General features: G+C 43.8%; 1 protein-coding gene across 1 annotated transcript in view; it reads left to right on the top strand.

The window, feature by feature from the left end:
* The window catches only part of jarid2b (jumonji and AT-rich interaction domain containing 2b), a 303,218-nt gene that overhangs the window by 217,398 nt on the left and 65,251 nt on the right, over positions 1 to 20,569 (top strand). The window contains exon 4 of the mRNA XM_084312574.1: positions 2,886 to 3,190. Coding sequence (XP_084168700.1) covers positions 2,886 to 3,190 — 305 coding nt within the window. The remainder of the gene's footprint in view (positions 1 to 2,885; positions 3,191 to 20,569) is intronic.

The following is a 20,569-nucleotide window of genomic DNA, read 5'->3' on the forward strand; positions in this document are numbered from 1 at the left end:
GCAGTCTGCTCTAGTCTAGAAGAGCGGACCTCCATGAGCTACCGTTACTGTTTAAACAATGACCCAGTCAACCATTCACTTTTAGTTTAATACATGACGAGGCATTGTCTAACGGTATCTAGCTGGCTAGCTACTGATAGCTGCTGATATCAACAAATGCTCCAGCAATAGTCGACTCGAGTGCATAATACCTCCGTTCCCTCGTTAGCTAGCTTAGCTAGCTCACGTTAGATCTATCTGTCCCAGTAAACTAAATTGTCTTAACGTTATCTACCGGGCTAGCAGTAGCTACAGATAGCTCCTGATATCAATGTCTTATAACATTGATTGAATGCGTATTCTAGCTGAGGGCATGTTGAATGTGATTTGACAAAAGACCCGTAACGTTATAAATAGGGTCCAGCTGCATCGCCGGAGAATCCTTGCATGCTGAATGTAGGGTCTAGCTGAATATAGGGTCTAGCTGCAGGGCCGGAGAATCCTTGCTGGAGCTGGAGGCTACTCAAGTATACACACAGACAGTGGAGCTGTTTGCAGATAGCAAGCATTTTGACTTATTGCGTGGTGGCGATGTCTCGCAGATAATACAACTACAAGTATGATTATATAATATATATTTTATTTAAAAAAAAATGTATATAAAATTTATATATATATATATTTAATCAAAAAAAAATTGGCAGGTAAGAAATATGCTTGGCGGGTAGACTCTTCCCATCTACCCGCCACTGGCCGGTGAGTCAAAAAGTAAATTTCGCTCCCTGTGTGTGTAGTTTCCTGAACCAGGTGTGTGTAGTTTCCTGAACCAGGTGTGTGTAGTCAGGTGTGTGTAGTTTCCTGAACCAGGTGTGTGTAGTTTCCTGAACCAGGTGTTTGTAGTTTCCTGAACCAGGTGTTTGTAGTTTCCTGAACCATGTGTGTGTAGTTTCCTGAACCAGGTGTGTATAGTTTCCTGAACCAGGTGTGTGTAGTTTCCTGAACCAGGTGTGTGTAGTTTCCTGAACCAGGTGTGTGTAGTTTCCTGAACCAGGTGTTTGTAGTTTCCTGAACCAGGTGTGTATAGTTTCCTGTACCAGGTGTTTGTAGTTTCCTGAACCAGGTGTGTGTAGTTTCCTGAACCAGGTGTTTGTAGTTTCCTGAACCAGGTGTGTGTAGTTTCCTGAACCAGGTGTTTGTAGTTTCCTGAACCAGGTGTGTGTAGTTTCCTCAACCAGGTGTGTATAGTTTCCTGAACCAGGTGTGTGTAGTTTCCTGAACCAGGTGTTTGTAGTTTCCTGAACCAGGTGTGTGTAGTTTCCTGAACCAGGTGTGTATAGTTTCCTGAACCAGGTGTGTGTAGTTTCCTGAACCAGGTGTTTGTAGTTTCCTGAACCAGGTGTGCTCTGCAGCCCAGGTCTCCAGTGTGGAGCTCACCGCCGCAACGCAGCATGTAAATGGACGGGTGTATGACACGGTGTCGTCCCCCATGATTGAAGTGTAATGGGAACAGCGACGCCGCTGCCGGGCCAAATGCATTGTGGGTGTTCTGCAGGCACGATCCCTACTCAGCCCTCGTTTAGTCTGTCTCCGCTGCAAATTGAGAAATAACTCCAGGATATCCGATTGTTTCTATTGCTGCTTCCTCCTCGCTTGCAGTAAAGATGCTCAATAAGATACAGACAAGCACACGCACACACATGCATGCACGCACACACACACACACATACACACATTCCCATAGACACACACACGAACACACAGAGGCCTTGAGCGTTATGAACGGGGAGGGGGCAGGCATGTGAAGCAGCCGGTGACCTTAATTGATTAGTGCTGGTGTGTGTGTGTGTGTGTGTGTGTGTGTACTTGTCTTTTTCCTTTTTAAATGGAATGAGATTGTGTGTGTGGACCTGTGTGTAAATATGTAGCGTGTGCATTGTATATTTGTTTCTTTGTTTATCTGTGTGTGTGTGGCAGGGTTATATTGTGTTAAATGTGTGTGGAGCTAGATACATTTTGTCAAGTGTGTGTGTGCACGTGTAGGGTATGAGTGTGATAAACCACAGTGGATAATGTCTTCACACTGTCCTCCAATATGATCCATCCCTCCATCACTCAATGTTCTCTGTGGAATACAGAGAGAAAGAGAGAGACAGGGAGTGAAAGAGAGAGAGAGAGAATATGGGGTGTAGCAGGTTATTATCAGTAGTCAGCTGCTACTGTGCAGCCAGCCTCTAATGGACAACTTAATTACCTTTAGCAGTGCTCTGCACCAATCAAAAGGTAGCCACGCACGGACATACACACACACACACACAATACACAATAGATGGACAATCATCGTACATTTTGGCATTGTTTTATTCTCCTCTGGACATGCAGTGAGACAATTGCCATCCAGTGTGTGTGTGGTGTGTGTGCGCGTGTTGTGTATGTGCGCGTGTGTGTGCATGTTGGCCGTAGCAGCCTTGCTAACGACTAGACTGTAGCACTGTGTTCAGACCACTGGGAGAGAAAGACTCTGTGTTGGTGGGAGGATTGAGCCCCGAGCCAGGATTAGAAACGGCCTGCATAGCAAAGCCTGCCTCCAGAGAGAGAGAGAGAATGAGAATGAAAATGAATGAGATGGAGAGTAGCTCGCTACACTGTGAATGTGTGTTGGTGTGATGGTATGAATTGATTACCACTTGTGTGTCACAAACATGAAAGTCAGCATTGTAGTAGATTTCCATTGATTCTCTCATGTGACTGCTCATATGTAATGGTTAATATGTAGATAATAGTCATTTGTGATGTATGAAGTCAATAGTTTGTGTACATCAGGGATATATATTTTAAATATGTTTAAAACATCATGACTTGTGTAGTTAATCTCTCTCTCTCTCTCTCTCGCTCTTTCTCTCTCTCAGACCGCGGCTCCAGGCCCAGAGGAAGTTTGCCCAGTCGCAGCCCAACTCCCCCAGCACCACGCCCATCAAGGTGGCCGACCCGGGCAGCAGCATCAGCGGCATCAGCGGCATCAGCGTAGGGGCTGCTGCTGCGGGCGCCAGCCTGCCCACCGTGCCCCCCCCACCCCCCTCCCCCGCCGTCTCCTCGTCTGCCCTCTCCTCCGCCCTCGTGGCCTCCTCCCTTGTCTCGCTGGCCTCCTCCCTGCAGGACCTGTCGCGACGCAAGCCCAAGACGGAGGACTTCCTGACGTTCCTGTGTCTGAGAGGTAGGACGCTGGCCACCACACACCTGGACCTGCTGTGTGAAGCAGACCTGTATCTCAGCTGTCTGTGGTTCTCATTATGTTCATGGACCCTACCTACGCTTGTGTGTTTGGAAGTTCTACATTGGTTTCAAATGGGTTTCGTGTAGGGATGTCCGATATTATCGGCCTACCGATATTGGCATTAAAATGTTTTATTTGTTTACATTTATTTAACCTTTATTTACCCAGGCAAGCAAGTAAGAACAAATTCTTATTTTATTAATTGTGAAAAGTATGCATAATGTTGTGTTTTTTGGGGGGGAAACCCTGCATATATCGGTATCGGAAATTAAGAGTTGGACAATATCGGTATATCGGATATCGGTAAAAAAGCCAATATCGAACATCCCTAATTTCATGGTGATCTGCACTCTTAAAAACACAACTAAACTAAACACAATGCAGTAGAGGTGTAACGGTACATGTATTCGTCCCGCGGATTTACGGTACGGCCGTCACGGTGCGGTACGTGCAACCAACGACGAATACGCCCCACAGCGCAAACACACGAGTCGCACATGCAGGCACTCGCGGGTTCCGTGCGAGAACAGCGCGCGGCACACGAGTCCCCGACTTCAGTTCAGAGCGGGCGAAAGTGCACGGAGAAAGGCACATTTACATTGGAACAGCTGCAGGCTCATTACAATTTTACAGTTTTCTTTAGTTTTCTTGTTCGCCCAATAACGTTAACCAAATGAAACCAATGGAAAGAAACACACACGCGTCACCGACACACACACACGCGCCAACAAACACATCAACATTCTCCCCCGCTGGACTCACAGGCACAAAAAAAAATAAAAACATACTTTTCCGGACAGATCATCTGAGCTCCACTGTTTAAAATTTCCAAATAATCCTCTGCCATTGTTGTAATATGTCATCTGTTCTCTAGTTCAGTCTGGTCGTGAAGTTAAATTCTCTCTAGAAGTGAAACTGAAACTTAGCAAGGATACGTTGTTAAAGGGGCAGTAGGCAAGTGGATGCCTGAACACAGAATGACACCAGTATCACTGACTACCACGGCAAGCCTATAGAAAATTATTCTATTTAATAATAATAATTATAATAATTATCATAAATATAATATATAAATTAAAAAAAATTACAAAATGAAAAGTTATATTAATAATAATTATTCGAATTTTTTTGTCTTCTGTTGTACCGAACTCGTACCGAAACGTGACCCCAATACTGAGGTACGTACCGAACCGTGGCTTCTGTGTACCGTTACACCCCTACAACGCAGGCATGTGGGAAAACAACGCATGTGTTAATAGCAACGCAGTTTTAAGCCAGGTTGTGTCATTTCTTTCAGCACACCGGTAGGTGTTTAGTTATTGACAACGCATCTGTTTTTTTCCCCCAATACACGTGAGACCCATTTAAAATCCAATGCAGGGGGTGCTCCAGTAGCACACCATGTTACCGCGCTCGCGCGGGACTCCGTGCTGCGTCACGGATCTGGTTGACTCCGAGTTCGATTCCCGGACCCGCCGTCATTTGCCGAATGTCTCCCCCTGCTCTCTCTCCCGTTTCACCCTGCAACTGTCGGTCATGCTTGACCAGGAAAGCGATAAACGCTAAAAAATAAAGTTTTAAAATCCAATGCAGACCTTTTTAAAACGACATCTGTGTCAATATGACCGTGAGGTCGTTTCTCATAATCCCTGAAACTTCAAACCCGTTTTGGAGGTCGCGGTTTTTTGCCTGAAACAGCAATATGTTGGTGGCATCATGGTGCGTGCTGTCTGATACTGGTCCCATATATCAGTACAGGATGAATAGGCGGTCGTACTGACATTGCCACGGTTAGTAGTTCAATGCCAACACTTTCACGCCGTCCTTCAATGTGTTCTTGATTAACGTGGCCAACGAATTATATACATTATGTTTGGAGACGAGTTGAAACGGCTTCGGAATATTATATATATATAATAATATATACAGTATATATCTCCTGATATTTCCTGGGTGTTTCCAGCGAAGGATACACAGGTGTTTCCTCTCTCTAGGAAGTCAATTGCATGATGGGCCAATCAAATGCCACATTTCTCAGCTGTGAGCTGATTGGACCATCAATTTAGGAGGTGTGTGTGTGTGTGTGTAGACATAATGTTACCGTTTCAAGACTGAAGGGAACGCAGTACGCGCGCACACGCACACACACACACACACACACACACACACACACACACACACACACACACACACACACACACACACACACACACACACACACAGAATAATAGACCTTCCCAAGGCTATGATTGTAGTGAATTAGCTGCGTGTCTCTCTCCCAGCTCTCAATAACTATCCGTGTGTTCATCAACCTACACACACACACACTACCTTTGCCAGATGAGGCTAGCCCCCCCCCCCCCCCCCCCCCCCCCCTACTCTCTCTCACCGATGTGGAGCATTAGTATAGTTTTTTTTTTTTTTTTTCTTTTTTTAAATCCACTTTTTCTCCCATTTTCTATATTTTCTCCCATCCCAATTTCGTATCATCCAATTCAACCCTCCCCTGTCACGGACGCTGTTTCTTGCCTCCCACAAGCCGGCTGCAATGTGGACTAAGTCATACATAGCACAAGTCCCCTCCGGTACTTGAGGTAACAGCAGTCGCATCTTTTCACCTGTGCAGCTCGATCTCTCAGTGGCGAGGAGTAACGCGTGGGAGGCTCACGCTGCCCCCGACACTTCCTGATTCTACTGCGCAGGCGCACCAACCGACCTGTAGGAGTCGCTGTCCACAACGCCCGATCCCCACCCATCAGTTTCCCACCCCCTAATACGGCCAATGTGTATTAGTACGGACGACCAGCTAAACTGAAAGCAAATGTGGAGCGCTGGGCTCGAACAGGCAAGCCCAGCGTCTCCAGCATTTCGTGGCGAGTGCCTTGCCCACTACGCCACGTAGCCGCCCGAGCATTAGTATAGTTATGATCTAAGCCCTGCTGGTCAGCCAACACTAACACGGGCCAGCTAGAACAGGCTAGACACTGCCAGAACACACGCACACACACAATGCCAGAGAGCTGCTGCAGGTCGAGACAGGCCTTGTTTATAGTAGGAAAGAAAATTGTGTGTTTTCACATCTGGTCTCCAAAAGACCTGGAGCAAAAAGCAGATATATTTAACACTGTGATGAAGCACAATCTAGTTTCCTGTGTGCGCGCGCGTGTGTACAGCTATGCTTGTGAGGAACAACTTCAGATAACACACCTTTCTAATGGGGACATTTTGGGTAGCGAGGACATTTTAGCGGATAAAGGGGTAAAGCTAATTTCAGGGTTAGTGGCAATGGTTAGAATTTAGGTTAATAGTTAAGGTTAGCGGTGAAGGTTTTGGTTAAGGCTAGGGTTAGCGACCTCGAGGATAAGTTAAGGGGTTAGTGTACCTACTTTGTGTGTGTTTTGAGGGAGGGAATCAAGGTTGGTTGCGTTTGTTATATGTTATAATGGAAATATGAAATACCAAGTGCAGGTTTTGGTCAAGCTAAGGAAAGGTCAATATTGTTCATGTTAATTTAATGGATTCATTAATATGTTATTTAAGTGTCATGCCACATTGCGGCCCATCACACATAACAATCATGTATGGGATACTTAGAACACTAGGTAATAATGATCCATAATAAACAGCTTCCACCTATGTTGGTCAGACATCAGCATTTCAGTGGAACATAGATACAGGAGGAATATGAACACACTACACCTTTAAAGGTACAGTAGTCTCTTCCTCAGGTCCTGTGCTTTCTGTAAATCATTTACAAACCTCAATGTCTCTCTTTCAAATGGCCAGTTTGTCATTGTGAGTCATTGATATTCATCAAATCTGCCACACTGTTTACATTGTACTAAACAACACATCGCAGATCCACAATGCAAACGACAATACAGAACAACATTTTATTAATTTTCTATTTTCCCCTGAGATCAACACCTTCAACAAATTTCGAATTCCACTCAAGTCATTAGTGAGCAAAGGGTAATACATAGAGAAGAGACATTAGAAGACAAGTTACAGTTCCCAGAGTTTTACTGTAGATTTACGAGTATTAAAGGGATAGTTGTGATATTTGGAACCCTAGCCCTATGTGCTACTTACCAATGACGACGATGTTGGTACTTTTCTCAGGACAATCCATACTATTCCTCATACTAGCTCCAGAAAGTTGGCTACAAACCAATGCATGGTCAATGGGGTCGAGCTCCTGTCTGTACAAGCAATGACTTTGACTTTGCATTGGTTTGTTGCTAAATAGCCAACGCTAGGAACAATATGGATTATGCTGAGAAAAGGATTCTTCCAATCGACAACACTACTGGTACGTAGCTAATAGGGCTAGGGTTGCAAAAGCCACAATTATCTAGTTCCAGGCTGCAAGGCTAAAATGATTGTGGTCGAGGGATTATCCAAAAGAGACAATACAAGTGTCAAAAATCTAAATGATTAGGAAATAAAGCCTTTGTTCAGCTCTGTATCACAACAAGTACTTACTGTAAGGCTGTAACAATGGGTACAAGGAAGGTAGATTGTTAATCAGAGCAGATCAAAGACGTGGATGCCAAGTTTCCTGCCGCTGCCCTTGACCAAGCTACTGGCATCACCACTGGAGTCGGTCCCCGGGCGCCGCGCTGTGTGGCTGGCCCACTGCTCCTGAAGTAGTTAGGGTGGGTCAAACGCAGAGGACGTATCCCCCCGAGGGGATTAATGAAGGTACAACTTAACTTAACCATGTCAGTGTGCGAGGTGCACTGTTTTAACAGCGGTTTGCCTGTACTCTTACCTAAAGATGTTCCCTTCTCAAACTTGTTGTATCAGTATACGTTCCTGGCCAAATTCCCAATCAGGTCTAGGTCTCTGACATCACGGCCACCTAATCATCCCTTAATTGGCTGATCCTTGTCTCCTGAGTCGTTCAGCCATTGTGTAGTGTGATGTGTGCCTGGTGCCAGTGTATAGAATAGAATAGAATAGAATAGAATAGAATAGAATAGAATAGAATAGACTTTTAATTGTCATTGCACAGTATACAACGAAATTTCAGGGGAGCTCCCACAGACCGTAGTACAATATATACATACATAAACACATAACACATATAACACTGTACATAACAGAATATTTTAAATAATAAAGTGCATGATGGGTGGTAATCAGTGATTATCAAGTCCAGGTAAGTGCATGGTGCACGTGAGGGGACAGTCAATGAGCGTTTAACAGTCTGACTGCTTGGGGGAAAAAGCTGTTCTTAAATCTTGAACTCTTGGCATGTATGGACCGGTATCTCCTCCCTGAGGGAAGGAGCTGAAAGAGGTGGTGTGCTGGGTGAGACTGGTCCTTGATGATGCATTTGGAGCGGTGGAGGCAGCGGGAGGTGAAGACGGAGGTGATGTTTGGTAGAGGAGTCCCAACGATCCTGCCTGCCGCCTTCACCACCCTCTGTAGAGCCTCTTGCTCTGCCTTTGTGCAGCTGGAGAACCACACAGACACACCGTAGGTCAGCACACTCAACCGCACAATGATAAAAGTTGACAAGGAGATTTCGTGGCAGGCCAGCCTGCTTCAGCTTTCTTAGATAGTATAGGCGTTGCTGAGCTTTTCCGATCACTGAGGCCGAGGCGGTGTTGGTGCTCCAGGACAGGGTCTCACTCACACTGAGACCCAGGAACTTGAACTCAGTGACCTTCTCCACTACCTCGTTGTTGATGAGCAGGAGGTACAGTATGGCAGCCATTGAGCCTGCGTAGCCCAAGGTTGGGTGCTACCAGTGGTGGTGAAGGAGGCAATTTCCACCCTACATTGTAAAGCGCTTTGAGTGTCTGGAAAAGAGCTATATAAATTCAATTAATTATTATAAATGTTTATATATGATACTAAGATTAAATTCACAGCATTTTGGACAAAACTGACCTAGCAGCCCTAATGTCAATGGGTCGAATGAACTCCATTAAGCTGGGTATTCAGGTGACCCCCCCCCCCCCCACACACACACACACACACACACATCCCATCCCAGGTAATCCTTCAGTCCTTCTCAATGGTCCTCCAAGGTCACTTTGCATTGTGGGATCAGTAGTTCTGTATGCTGTAAGTAATCTCCCTTAACAGCTCCAGGAACTTTTAAAGCCTCATAATCAGAATGAGCTTTTACTGAATGTCTTATGATTAATAAGCCACCACTGGCAAGATATTTGCTCAATTCCCAACATGTTTTATTTTGAAGCTTTGAGTACTTTACTTTCATATACTGTACGGTAATTAAAAAGAATGTATTCTGAATTATGACACTCAAATACAGTATATGCTTGGACACATATGTGGGAGTGTGGCGATCTAGTACATGGGGGGGTTATCCCTATAAAACAGAGTGTACCCCCTCAGCACCATCACCTGTCTCCACTCAACAAGAGGGACAGACATATCGAGACAGAGAGACGGAGAATCAAGACGGAACCGATTAAGCTCTTCTGAACAATGAAAGCTCTTTCCTACGACCTTGACCGTAACTTTTGCACGGCTGCATTTATTTTAAACTCTCCTATATGTGATAGGATCCATCCCATAATCCCACCCAGCAACCAGAATTAGACAAAGGTTCCTCTCTTCAGACTAATTTGCCTGTTATCACTATTAACCTCTGCACCCCCCCTCTCTGTAAAGTAGGCTAAAGACTTAGCGCAGGCACATTTAGATCTGAACCTGTGGGGAGCTGCAGACAGCTATACGTTTTCTATCCTTGTGAGAATCGCTCCCATTATGGAATGTCATTTTTAAATCCAGTGGGAGCACGTTCAAGAGCACATGAGTTGAGTGAATTGCTAAAAGCCAACACACATTTGGTTCAGTCGTCACATAATGCTCATGACGAAATGATTTGCTTTGAAAATGTCACCAGTCATTAGCTTTGTTCAGTTGTGCTGTTTGTGGAGTACTCAGATCACAACATTGCACACTAATCAAGCATTCATTTCTTGGCATCTCCCTCTGAGACACACATAATGTACATGTAGACATTAACATCTCCCTCTGAGACACACATACTGTACATGTAGACATTAACATCTCCCTCTGAGACACACATACATGTAGACATTAACATCTCCCTCTGAGACACACATACTGTACATGTAGACATTAACATCTCCCTCTGAGACACACATACATGTAGACATTAACATCTCCCTCTGAGACACACATACTGTACATGTAGACATTAACATCTCCCTCTGAGACACACATACATGTAGACATTAACATCTCCCTCTGAGACACACATACATGTAGACATTAACATCTCCCTCTGAGACACACATACATGTAGACATTATCTCCCTCTGAGACACACATACATGTAGACATTAATATCTCCCTCTGAGACACACATACATGTAGACATTAATATCTCCCTCTGAGACACACATACATGTAGACATTAATATCTCCCTCTGAGACACACATACATGTAGACATTAACATCTCCCTCTGAGACACGCATACATGTAGACATTAACATCTCCCTCTGAGACACACATACATGTAGACATTAACATCTCCCTCTGAGACACACATACATGTAGACATTAACATCTCCCTCTGAGACACACATACATGTAGACATTAACATCTCTCTCTGAGATACACATACATGTAGACATTAATATCTCCCTCTGAGACACACATACATGTAGACATTAACATCTCCCTCTGAGACACACATACATGTAGACATTATCTCCCTCTGAGACACACATACATGTAGACATTAATATCTCCCTCTGAGACACACATACATGTAGACATTAATATCTCCCTCTGAGACACACATACATGTAGACATTAATATCTCCCTCTGAGACACACATACATGTAGACATTAATATCTCCCTCTGAGACACACATACACGTAGACATTATCTCCCTCTGAGACACACATACATGTAGACATTAATATCTCCCTCTGAGACACACATACATGTAGACATTAATATCTCTCTCTGAGACACACATACATGTAGACATTATCTCCCTCCGAGACACACATACATGTAGACATTAATATCTCCCTCTGAGACACACATACATGTAGACATTAATATCTCCCTCTGAGACACACATACATGTAGACATTAATATCTCCCTCTGAGACACACATACATGTAGACATTAATATCTCCCTCTGAGACACACATACATGTAGACATTATCTCCCTCCGAGACACACATACATGTAGACATTAATATCTCCCTCTGAGACACACATACATGTAGACATTAATATCTCCTTCTGAGACACACATACATGTAGACATTAACATCTCCCTCTGAGACACACATACATGTAGACATTAATATCTCCCTCTGAGACACACATACATGTAGACATTAATATCTCCCTCTGAGACACACATACATGTAGACATTAATATCTCCCTCTGAGACACACATACATGTAGATGTTTCATGAGAGGGCTCAGAGCACAGGGTCAGCCATTTGCAATCCCCCTGGCTCAGTACCTTGCTCAAGGACACTGATCGTCACAGGGATTGAACCTTTTTACCCTCTAGTTACAAGACAGATGGGACGGTGTCTCTAACTCTAACCATTAGGACACTGTGTTGTCCTGAGTGCCAAGCTGTCCCCTCGTGTCTCCATGACAACCTGTCCCCTCGCGTCTCCATGACAACCTGGTTGAGTTGCTATGAAGCTAAAGCTAGCCAACTTGTTATTAGTATCGCCTTCATTTAACCTGGAAATCATCTGAGGGCAGGCCCTCATTTACAATGATGGTGAGACAACATCAATCAATTAAAACAAGTATATCAAAACGGTTAATAAAAGATACAAAATACAATGAATTAAGACAAGTATATCTAAACGGTTAATAAAAGATACAAAATACAATCAATTAAAACAAGTATCAAAACAGTTAATAAAATATACAAAATACAATCAATTAAAATAAGTATATCAAAACAGTTAATAAAAGATACAAAATCAATTAAAACCAGTATCAAAACAGTTAATAAAAGATACAAAATACAATCAATTAAAACAAGTATATCAAAACGGTTAATAAAAGATACAAAATACAATCACTTCAAGAGATTTATTAGTCACATACATACACGAGACATGTAGTGAATTAAAACAAGTATCAAAACAGTTATAATAATAATAATAATATACAAAATACAATAAATTAAAACCGGTACAAACAAACACAATCGTTTAAAATCATAGTTTTAACATTTCAAAGGGTTACCGAGTTCTTGGTTTCTTGGGTATCTTGTAGAGAGTCCCAAGTGGTTGGAGCAAAGAAACTAAAGGCAGATCTTTCAACTCGATACAAACTCAAGGGACCTGCAGCGAAGGCCAGTCATTAGACTGTGATATGATGTAAGATGCCAATTTTTCAATAAGGGCCTTTATAGGCCTCAAATACGTATTAGACATCACGTCTCTCAGACAGAGAAGACCATCAAAAGTGTCCATACAGGATGCGATGAGTGCTTTAAACATCCCCAGTAATAAACCTAAGAGCAGAATGATGAACAGCATCCAAGGGCTCAAGAGTAGAGGCAGAGGAATGCCTATAAATCACATCACCATAAATAATCCATAACCGAGAGAAAAACAGCTTTTCCTACACAGCATGGGAATGGAAAGTTAGTCATAATTTGTCAACAAGATTGTCTACAGTGTATGATATTTTAACATGAATTTGGCATATCTATCCAGATACCAAGGTATTTATGTAACTCTCAATATTGGAACCATGTACAGTGGAAATAGGAAAGTCTTCGCTACTAATGCTCTAGAGAGAATGACATAAAGTGCTTCGTTTTATGTGCGTACAGGTTCACGTGTGGAACGTTGGCTAGCAACATGTCTGCCTCGTTCTACGTTGAGGTTGTGTGAGGTGAGGTTATCTATACTGACACTGATCTGGGGACAGTTTATTTTCCTTTGGTTAACCTTAGGTGTGGGGCCTGGATAGTTGACCTCCGGACAGTGTTTTGAGAGCCCCTGGACCCCAGCGGAGCTGCTGGCGCTAATCTTAGGGTTAGCTAAGCTAAGGATCTTCCCCACTGTCGCTCACTGCTTGACCGCTGTATTTATAGAACCGTGCGTGTGCGCGGCGCTCCGGCTGTATGGATGGCATTTTCCTACAGAGGTTTCTGCTGTCTGGCCTTTGTCTCCTCTGACCCTGCATGGAGGAACCCTACTGGGAGAGGGGCACGGAAGAATGTCAGCACAGCCCTATAGCCCAGTGTGTGTGTGTGTGTGTGTGTGTGTGTGCGCGCAAACAACTCGGGCTGAGAGAGATAGAGAGTAGAGCCATATGAAATCCGTTTTATTATTTTCCAAATTCCATTTTATTTTTTTCCAAATTCCATTTTTTTTGTTTTAATATTTCAGAATTCTGTATTTTGCCTTTTATGCTCATTTTACCATCAGAAATAGTGTCTAATAAGTGGGAATGAATAAATGTCCACAATTGAATAAGATATAACAGTCCATTTAATGTTTTTAAGTGCTGCAACTCAGAAATACAGTTCAATTTTACACAATATTTTTCAATTAATATTGTGACAAAATAAAAATACATATTTCAAGTGTAAACAATAGATACAGCTAGCTACTACTGACATTATCACAATGACAATGTCAGTAACCTAGCTATATCTATTATATTGTGATGAAATATAGTAATGCATAATTTAGGCACCTTTAGTTTAGTTTATTTCGTTTATAAAGGACAGTGTATAATGGCAATGGTTTGCATTAAACAAATGGATGGGTGCACTAGATTTAGCAAGAAGCTATCATTTCCATCTATAGTCCTATGTACTGTAACGTTTCATAGCTATTTAAGTTTATTTAGATTATAAAGGGCAGTGTATAATGACAATCGTTTGCATTAAACAAATGGGTGCACCAGATTTAGCTAGAACTTCTAGAAGCTATCATTTCCATAGATAGTCCTATAACGTTACATAGCTGTTTAAGTGTATTTAGTTTATAAAGGGCAGTGTATAATGACAATCGTTTGCATTAAACAAATTGATGGGTGCACTAGATTTAGCTAGAAGCTAAACGTCCTAACGTTATAGCTATTTAATCACAATAGTGTCGCAAGTGTTTTTGCGGGTCCAGTCCACGGAACGTTGACAGAATTAGCAAAACACCTTATCACCGGAGGCATAAAAGTCATTAGGATACTGTTCTGCTCTGAATTGAGGGCTTATTGTGGAATTGTTTAGCTTCTTGACTATGTTAACACCGAAGCAGCGAGACGCTTGAGCACCGCGGCTGTGTTGTGTGTAACACGCTGTAGAGTCCCCGCCTCCCCGGTCGCGTGTGCACCAAACGTTCCACCCAAAAACGAAATTTCAGTCCAGATTAGGCCAAATTCTGCAATATTCCACGTTTTGCAGTTGATTCCATTTTTATTGGTTAATTCCGCAATTCCGTCCGCGATTCCGTGAACGCGGATTTCATATGGCTCTAATAGAGAGAGATCCCATTTTTATTGATTGAATTTATTAGACAATATAAAATCACATACAATACTGGTACACAAAATGTACAGCCATCACATATAATTTAAACCCGTTGAGGCTTGATACACAATAAAACCTTACGGTTTATTTCCATTGTGGTCCTCAGAGGGGGGGGGGGGGGGGTAGGCACAAATAACACATGCACAAATTCAACCTTCAAGCACTACCCTTGAATAGAAAAAGTACATTAAAACAAACAAACACAAAGTCAACAGTGCACTTTTTGTGTGGGTGTGTACGTGTGACTAAACCAAGTCTACGTAGCTCTTTCATCTCTTTAAAGGTTTGGACTCCCATGTTTCTCTACATGTCTTTTGAAAGCAGTTTATCGAAGGTTCATCGCCACAAAACTCCTGATCGATGGCATTTTTCTTTCTCCTTCCTTTTGTTTCTTTTCCTGGGAGATATTCGAGGTCAAACGTTCAGGGGGGGAGAAGTTAAAACGCTCTCCGGACGGTAATGTTTGGTTATCTTATCTGGCAAACATTACACGTCCGCCCGAACCCTGCCATCCGTCTCGCCACCCTGACAGCTACATAAAAGGCTTTTTAAAACGCGGGGAGGAATTAAGACGACAAAGCAGCAGCTAAGAAGCGGTGACGGATAGAAGAACGTTTATTGTGAAAGCAGGACGTCGGGCGCTCTTGTGAAACCACAGTTAAAGGGATAGTTTGGATTTTTGGAAATCCATCCCCATTTCCATACTTGATAGTTAAAGGAACACGCCAGCATTGTGGGGAAATGCACTTACCGTCTTCTCCAGAGTCAGACGAGGTCAGAAGATGGATACCAATGTCCCCTCTGTGCGTTCAGTAGAAAGGTTTGCGGCTAACACAAATGAATGGAAGCATATCCGGACCAGCTAGCCAACTGCTGCCCAGAAACGCCTCTCCCGGAGTTTTAAGCTAGGCTAGTGGTCCCTATCCGCTTCCAATTATTTGCGCTGCGCTAGGCTAGCCTGCAGCCGGATCGCTTTCTACTGAACTCACAGAGAGGAAATTGGTATCTTATCTTCTCGTCTGACTCTGGAGAAGACGGTAAGCGAGTTTCCCATAATCTTCAGCATGTCCTTTTAACCAAATGCAAAAGTCAATGGGGTCGAGCTCCTGTCTGTACAAGCTGACTGAGGCTCTTTGTGTGCACTGCCCTGGAGTAGAGTTCAGTGAGCCTCGGTCAGCTCATACAGACGGAAGCTCGACCCCATTGACATTGCATTGGTTTGTGGTTAACTATCCAGAGCTATTATGAGGAACAGCGTGGGTTGTGCTGAGGAAGGACTCTACCGATCAGTAAAATCTGAACTAGTCCTTTAAGTCCCGCCCCTGCGCCCTGTGTTGCTATGGACTCTCCCCGTCCAATCCCAGCTCGGCCTGGGTGATGTGTCTCGTTCCTGCGGGACTCCTTACATGATAATGACTTGGCTGCTATCGCTGTTGTTGCCATCGTTATACCAGAGGGGGAAAAAACACAAGTAAAAGGAGCTATTTTTAATCTCTCCTGAGACAGAGGCTGGATACCTTCTGATGCAACGTGGGAGTAACGGGACACACTCGCAACAAGATGGCAGCCTACTGTGTGTGTGTGTGTGGGGGGGGGGTTATGCATGCACACACACTGATTGGGACACTTTGATTTGCGCACATACATACGCACACACACACACCACTCACTAGAGCTGACATACTTTATTTGTATCACTGCCTCCTCTCATACTTACGCACACACACACACACACACACGTGCACACAGATACACAAATACACTAACTGAGAGTTATGCACGTCTCACTGCTCTCTCTCTCTCTCTCGCTCTCGCTCTCGCTCTCGCTCTCTCTCTCTCTCTCTCTCTCTCGCTCTCACACACATATACAGAGGGGAGAGAGAGCTCCAACGTAGCGTGGTGTTTATCTGTGGGCCTCAGAGAGAGAGAGAGAGAGAGAGAGAGAGCGGGGGAAAAAAACAGCCTGGCACTTTCACTGACCTCTGCCGATGCACTCTACACTATGACTAGTTTTATATCAGTGGATAATATACAGTGGGAGTGACTGGGAGTGAACGCTGCTGAAGGACATCCAGCTGGTCTCTTTCTTCCTAAAAAATTTCTCAAGAGAGTCTGTCCTCCCTCATGGATGGACCAGATACATCCATACAGTGTGGAGCTTGTGAAGAGCGAGATTCAAGTACATTCATAAACACGTGTAAAACTACCCCCACGTCTCTTATTTACCTTCACATTACACCTTGGAAAGATTACACCTTGATTATTCCATCATAATTACTGTATAAGGCAGTGTTTTTTTTGCCACAAATGACACTGAGCTTGTTGCAGCCTTTAAAAGACAGTTGTGTTAATGTTGGGTTTCAACAGGAGGCTAAGTCAAGACTGAGCAAGCGTTGATTATGAATTATGCCTACCAGTAGGCTACAGTTTAATACAATTTGAATTATATTTATTTGAATAACTCTGATGAATACATGTGTGTGCATTCTTATCTCATGTAAACAGGACAATTTAATAAAAAATATGTAAAATATATACCTACCTTGTTTTATTTAATGTGTTAGTATTACTGGTAGCCTACATGCTGGTCAGATAGGCTATACGTATTAAGAATGAAGACACAAATACAAACTTCAAGGAACACACACACACATATGAAGGATATGCATTCTGACATAGATCAGGCAAAAACAGGTTAGTCAGTCAATGAGTATCCCCACTGTCTCTTAGGCGGCGGTTACACCTTTCGTTTCATTTTCGTTTCATTGTCATATGCGTTTCGCCGCGACGTCGCAGCCTCGAGTCACACTTTCGTTTTTGTCACCTGAGCACACTGATGTAGTACACTGCCAAAGCAGTAGGTGGCAGTAGGTGGTGAACATGAAGGCAATTTCAACGATATCGGGAGCTATCAATAGTTAGATAACATTAGAGACAACGCTGTGTGTATTAAACAAAGGTGAATAGATGACTGGGCCTTTTTGTTTAATGCTTGTTAAGTTGAAAGAGGAGCTTTGAGCTAACAGGGTCTGATAGCTAATGCTAGCTCATGTTAGCCAGTGGTAATGCTAGCAGAATGAATGGATGTAAACTTTATTTAACATATTGCATAATGGGTACAATACAATACGGCTCAATACAAACAATTGTTAAGGGAATGCAGACTGTTGTAGCCTGGACTGGGGTCCTTATAAGAATAACTTGACAACACATGGTAGCTGCAGCTATTTGGGACACAGGGACACAGAGCTGGGAGCTCTCTGTTGTCACCGGAGGGCACGCAGATGGTATCTACTGCGCATGGGCGTTTTCGCAACAACGGCTCCGTGCAGACTACACGGCTGTTGTCGGCGCGTTTTTTAGGGGTTCTCCAAAACGCAAACACAATTTAGCGTTTCAGCCGTATCCACAAAAAAACGCCAAAAAACGCATTTCTGTGTAATAGGGACATCAAACGTATTCAAAAACGTATAAAAACGAGCCACAAAAACACTAGTCTAACCATGGCCTAACATAACTCTCATTCCCAGGGGGGGGGTGTGTGTGTGGCTGTTTACCTCCATGCCCTCAGGCTCCCTGTCCTCTGCTCTCTCTCCCAGCACAGTGCTTCTATCCTGGGTTCAGGGAGGCCACGGCGCTTCCCTCTCTGCCTCCATAAACCCACGGCTCTGAGCCAGTGAACCTGGAAGAGGACTGGTTGTACAGGTCCTGGTTACGCTGGCTTCACAAGTCCAGCTTCAAAGAGACATTTCTTTTTTTTTTATCCACTTTTTCTCCTTTTTCAGTTTTTTCTCCCATCCCAATTTAGTCGTGCCAATTCCCCCCTCCCCTGTCTTGATTGTTGCTCGCATGTGCCCCCCACTGGTCGGTCATAGGGAGGGTTGAAGAATCTATCGCATGTCCCCTCCGATACATGCGGAGTCAGCCAGCCACTTCTTTTCACCTGCCAGCGCGGACTCTCATTGGTGAGGTGTAACGTGTGGCAGGCTCACACTGCCGCCGCCATCTCCTGTCCTTGCTGTGCAGGCGCCCTGACCGACCTGTAGGAGTCGCTGTCTCTGCCAATTGAGTCAGTATAACGGCCGGCCCAAGCCGGAGGCAACGCTGACAGCCGGATTCGATACCGGTGTCTCGCGTGTTGGTGACTAGTGCTTAGACCGCTGCGCCACCCAGCCGCCACCAAAGAGACATTTCTTAAAGGGATATTTCACTTTAGTAGAACGCGTCTAGTTTCCGCAGTCTCATTTCTATCATCATCATCATCATCATCATCATAGTAACAAGTAACTATTACAGCCCAAGGCATATACCTACAACAAATTGACCAGATCTGCTTTTATTTTTTATATTATAAGGTAATACATCTATAAAGACACATCAAATGCCAAAACAAACATGTGCCTTTGACTCAGAATTGTCTAAATATTGAAGTCTGCACAGCAGCAGTTTGTTTACACTTCAGAAGTACGATATTTAGACTAGTTGTCGAAATGAATGAAAGTGACTTGACGGACACCGGAGAGGAATGGTGGTGTTGACGGGGCGCAGCAGTGATCACTCACTTTATTGTTGATGACCTTAGATATTCGTATTCAACTGCTGACACTTCTACTAAAGTGAAATATCCCTTTTTAAAGATGCAGGATGGAAGATTTCAAGCATTTGTGACTTGAAGGGATGGGGTCATACTTGCCAGACTTTGTACTAGACTGTTGGTCTGAGGGCCTTCGTCGGTTAATACAATTTTTATCAAAATCACAATATGTACCAAAAACGGCCTGGTCGCAGGAAATAAATAATAAAAATTAGATGTTTCACTGGTTTCTTTGCAAAGAAAATTCCACGGATTCAAGGAGGTCATATAAAATAGTTGAAAAGATACATAATAAGATGCAATGTAATTAAAATGTAATGAAATATTAGCTTAACCTATTAGACACGTGTCACATCCCAGATGATTTCATATCTTTTATTTTCCTTTGCCAATTTATTTTGTCGTGCCGGAGACGTCTGCCTTTGTCTGTTGTTTTTTTAGGACCCCCCTTTTATATTAAAGCCCCCCCCCCCCCCCCCCCCCCCCTCCCCAACACAGATATTGTCTGGCATAGAAGTCGGTCTCTAAACCCCAATCGATTGAGCAGCTATTCAGAATATGGTCCTCATTGTTCTACCTCCAGTCCGTGGGACAAAGGGAAGGAGGGAGCGGGTGAAGGTAGGAGGCTCGTAATTACCCCCCCCCCCCCCCCCCCCCCCTCAGAGCCCTGTTAAAAAATGACAACCCTAACAGATGCTTTCAGAGCTAATTATGATTTTGTCTGCGGTCAGGAGCATCATGTGAGATGAAGAAAACTAGAGTAATCTTGAGGTTGGACTCGAGCCTGGCTGGAAATGTTTGGAGAAGGCGTGTGTGCACGTGCGTGTTCGTGCCAGGGGGGGGGGGGGGGGGTCCGCATGGCACTCTCTTCCCCCCCTGTCGTTTGTCCCTCGTTAAATCTATGTATGTACCCTTAGGGGCCCAGGGTGAGGTAGTTCCCTGTGGCCAAGTTAGGAGCATTGGTTCCCTCTTTCTGTCTGTTTAAATGTATGTGTGTGGGTGAGTGTCTCTCTATCTCTGTCTGTCTGTCTGTATGTACAGTATGTATGTCATATACTTGTCTGTCTCTGACTGTAAGGACGTCTGTCTGTCATCTGTGTGTGTGTATGAATGTCTGACTTTCTGTCTCACGCGTACACTCTCTTTCCCACATTTTATCTCTCTCTCAC

This window comes from Notolepis coatsorum, assembly GCF_963971535.1.
Source record: "Notolepis coatsorum genome assembly, chromosome: 4".
NCBI classification, from domain to species: domain Eukaryota; kingdom Metazoa; phylum Chordata; class Actinopteri; order Aulopiformes; family Paralepididae; genus Notolepis; species Notolepis coatsorum.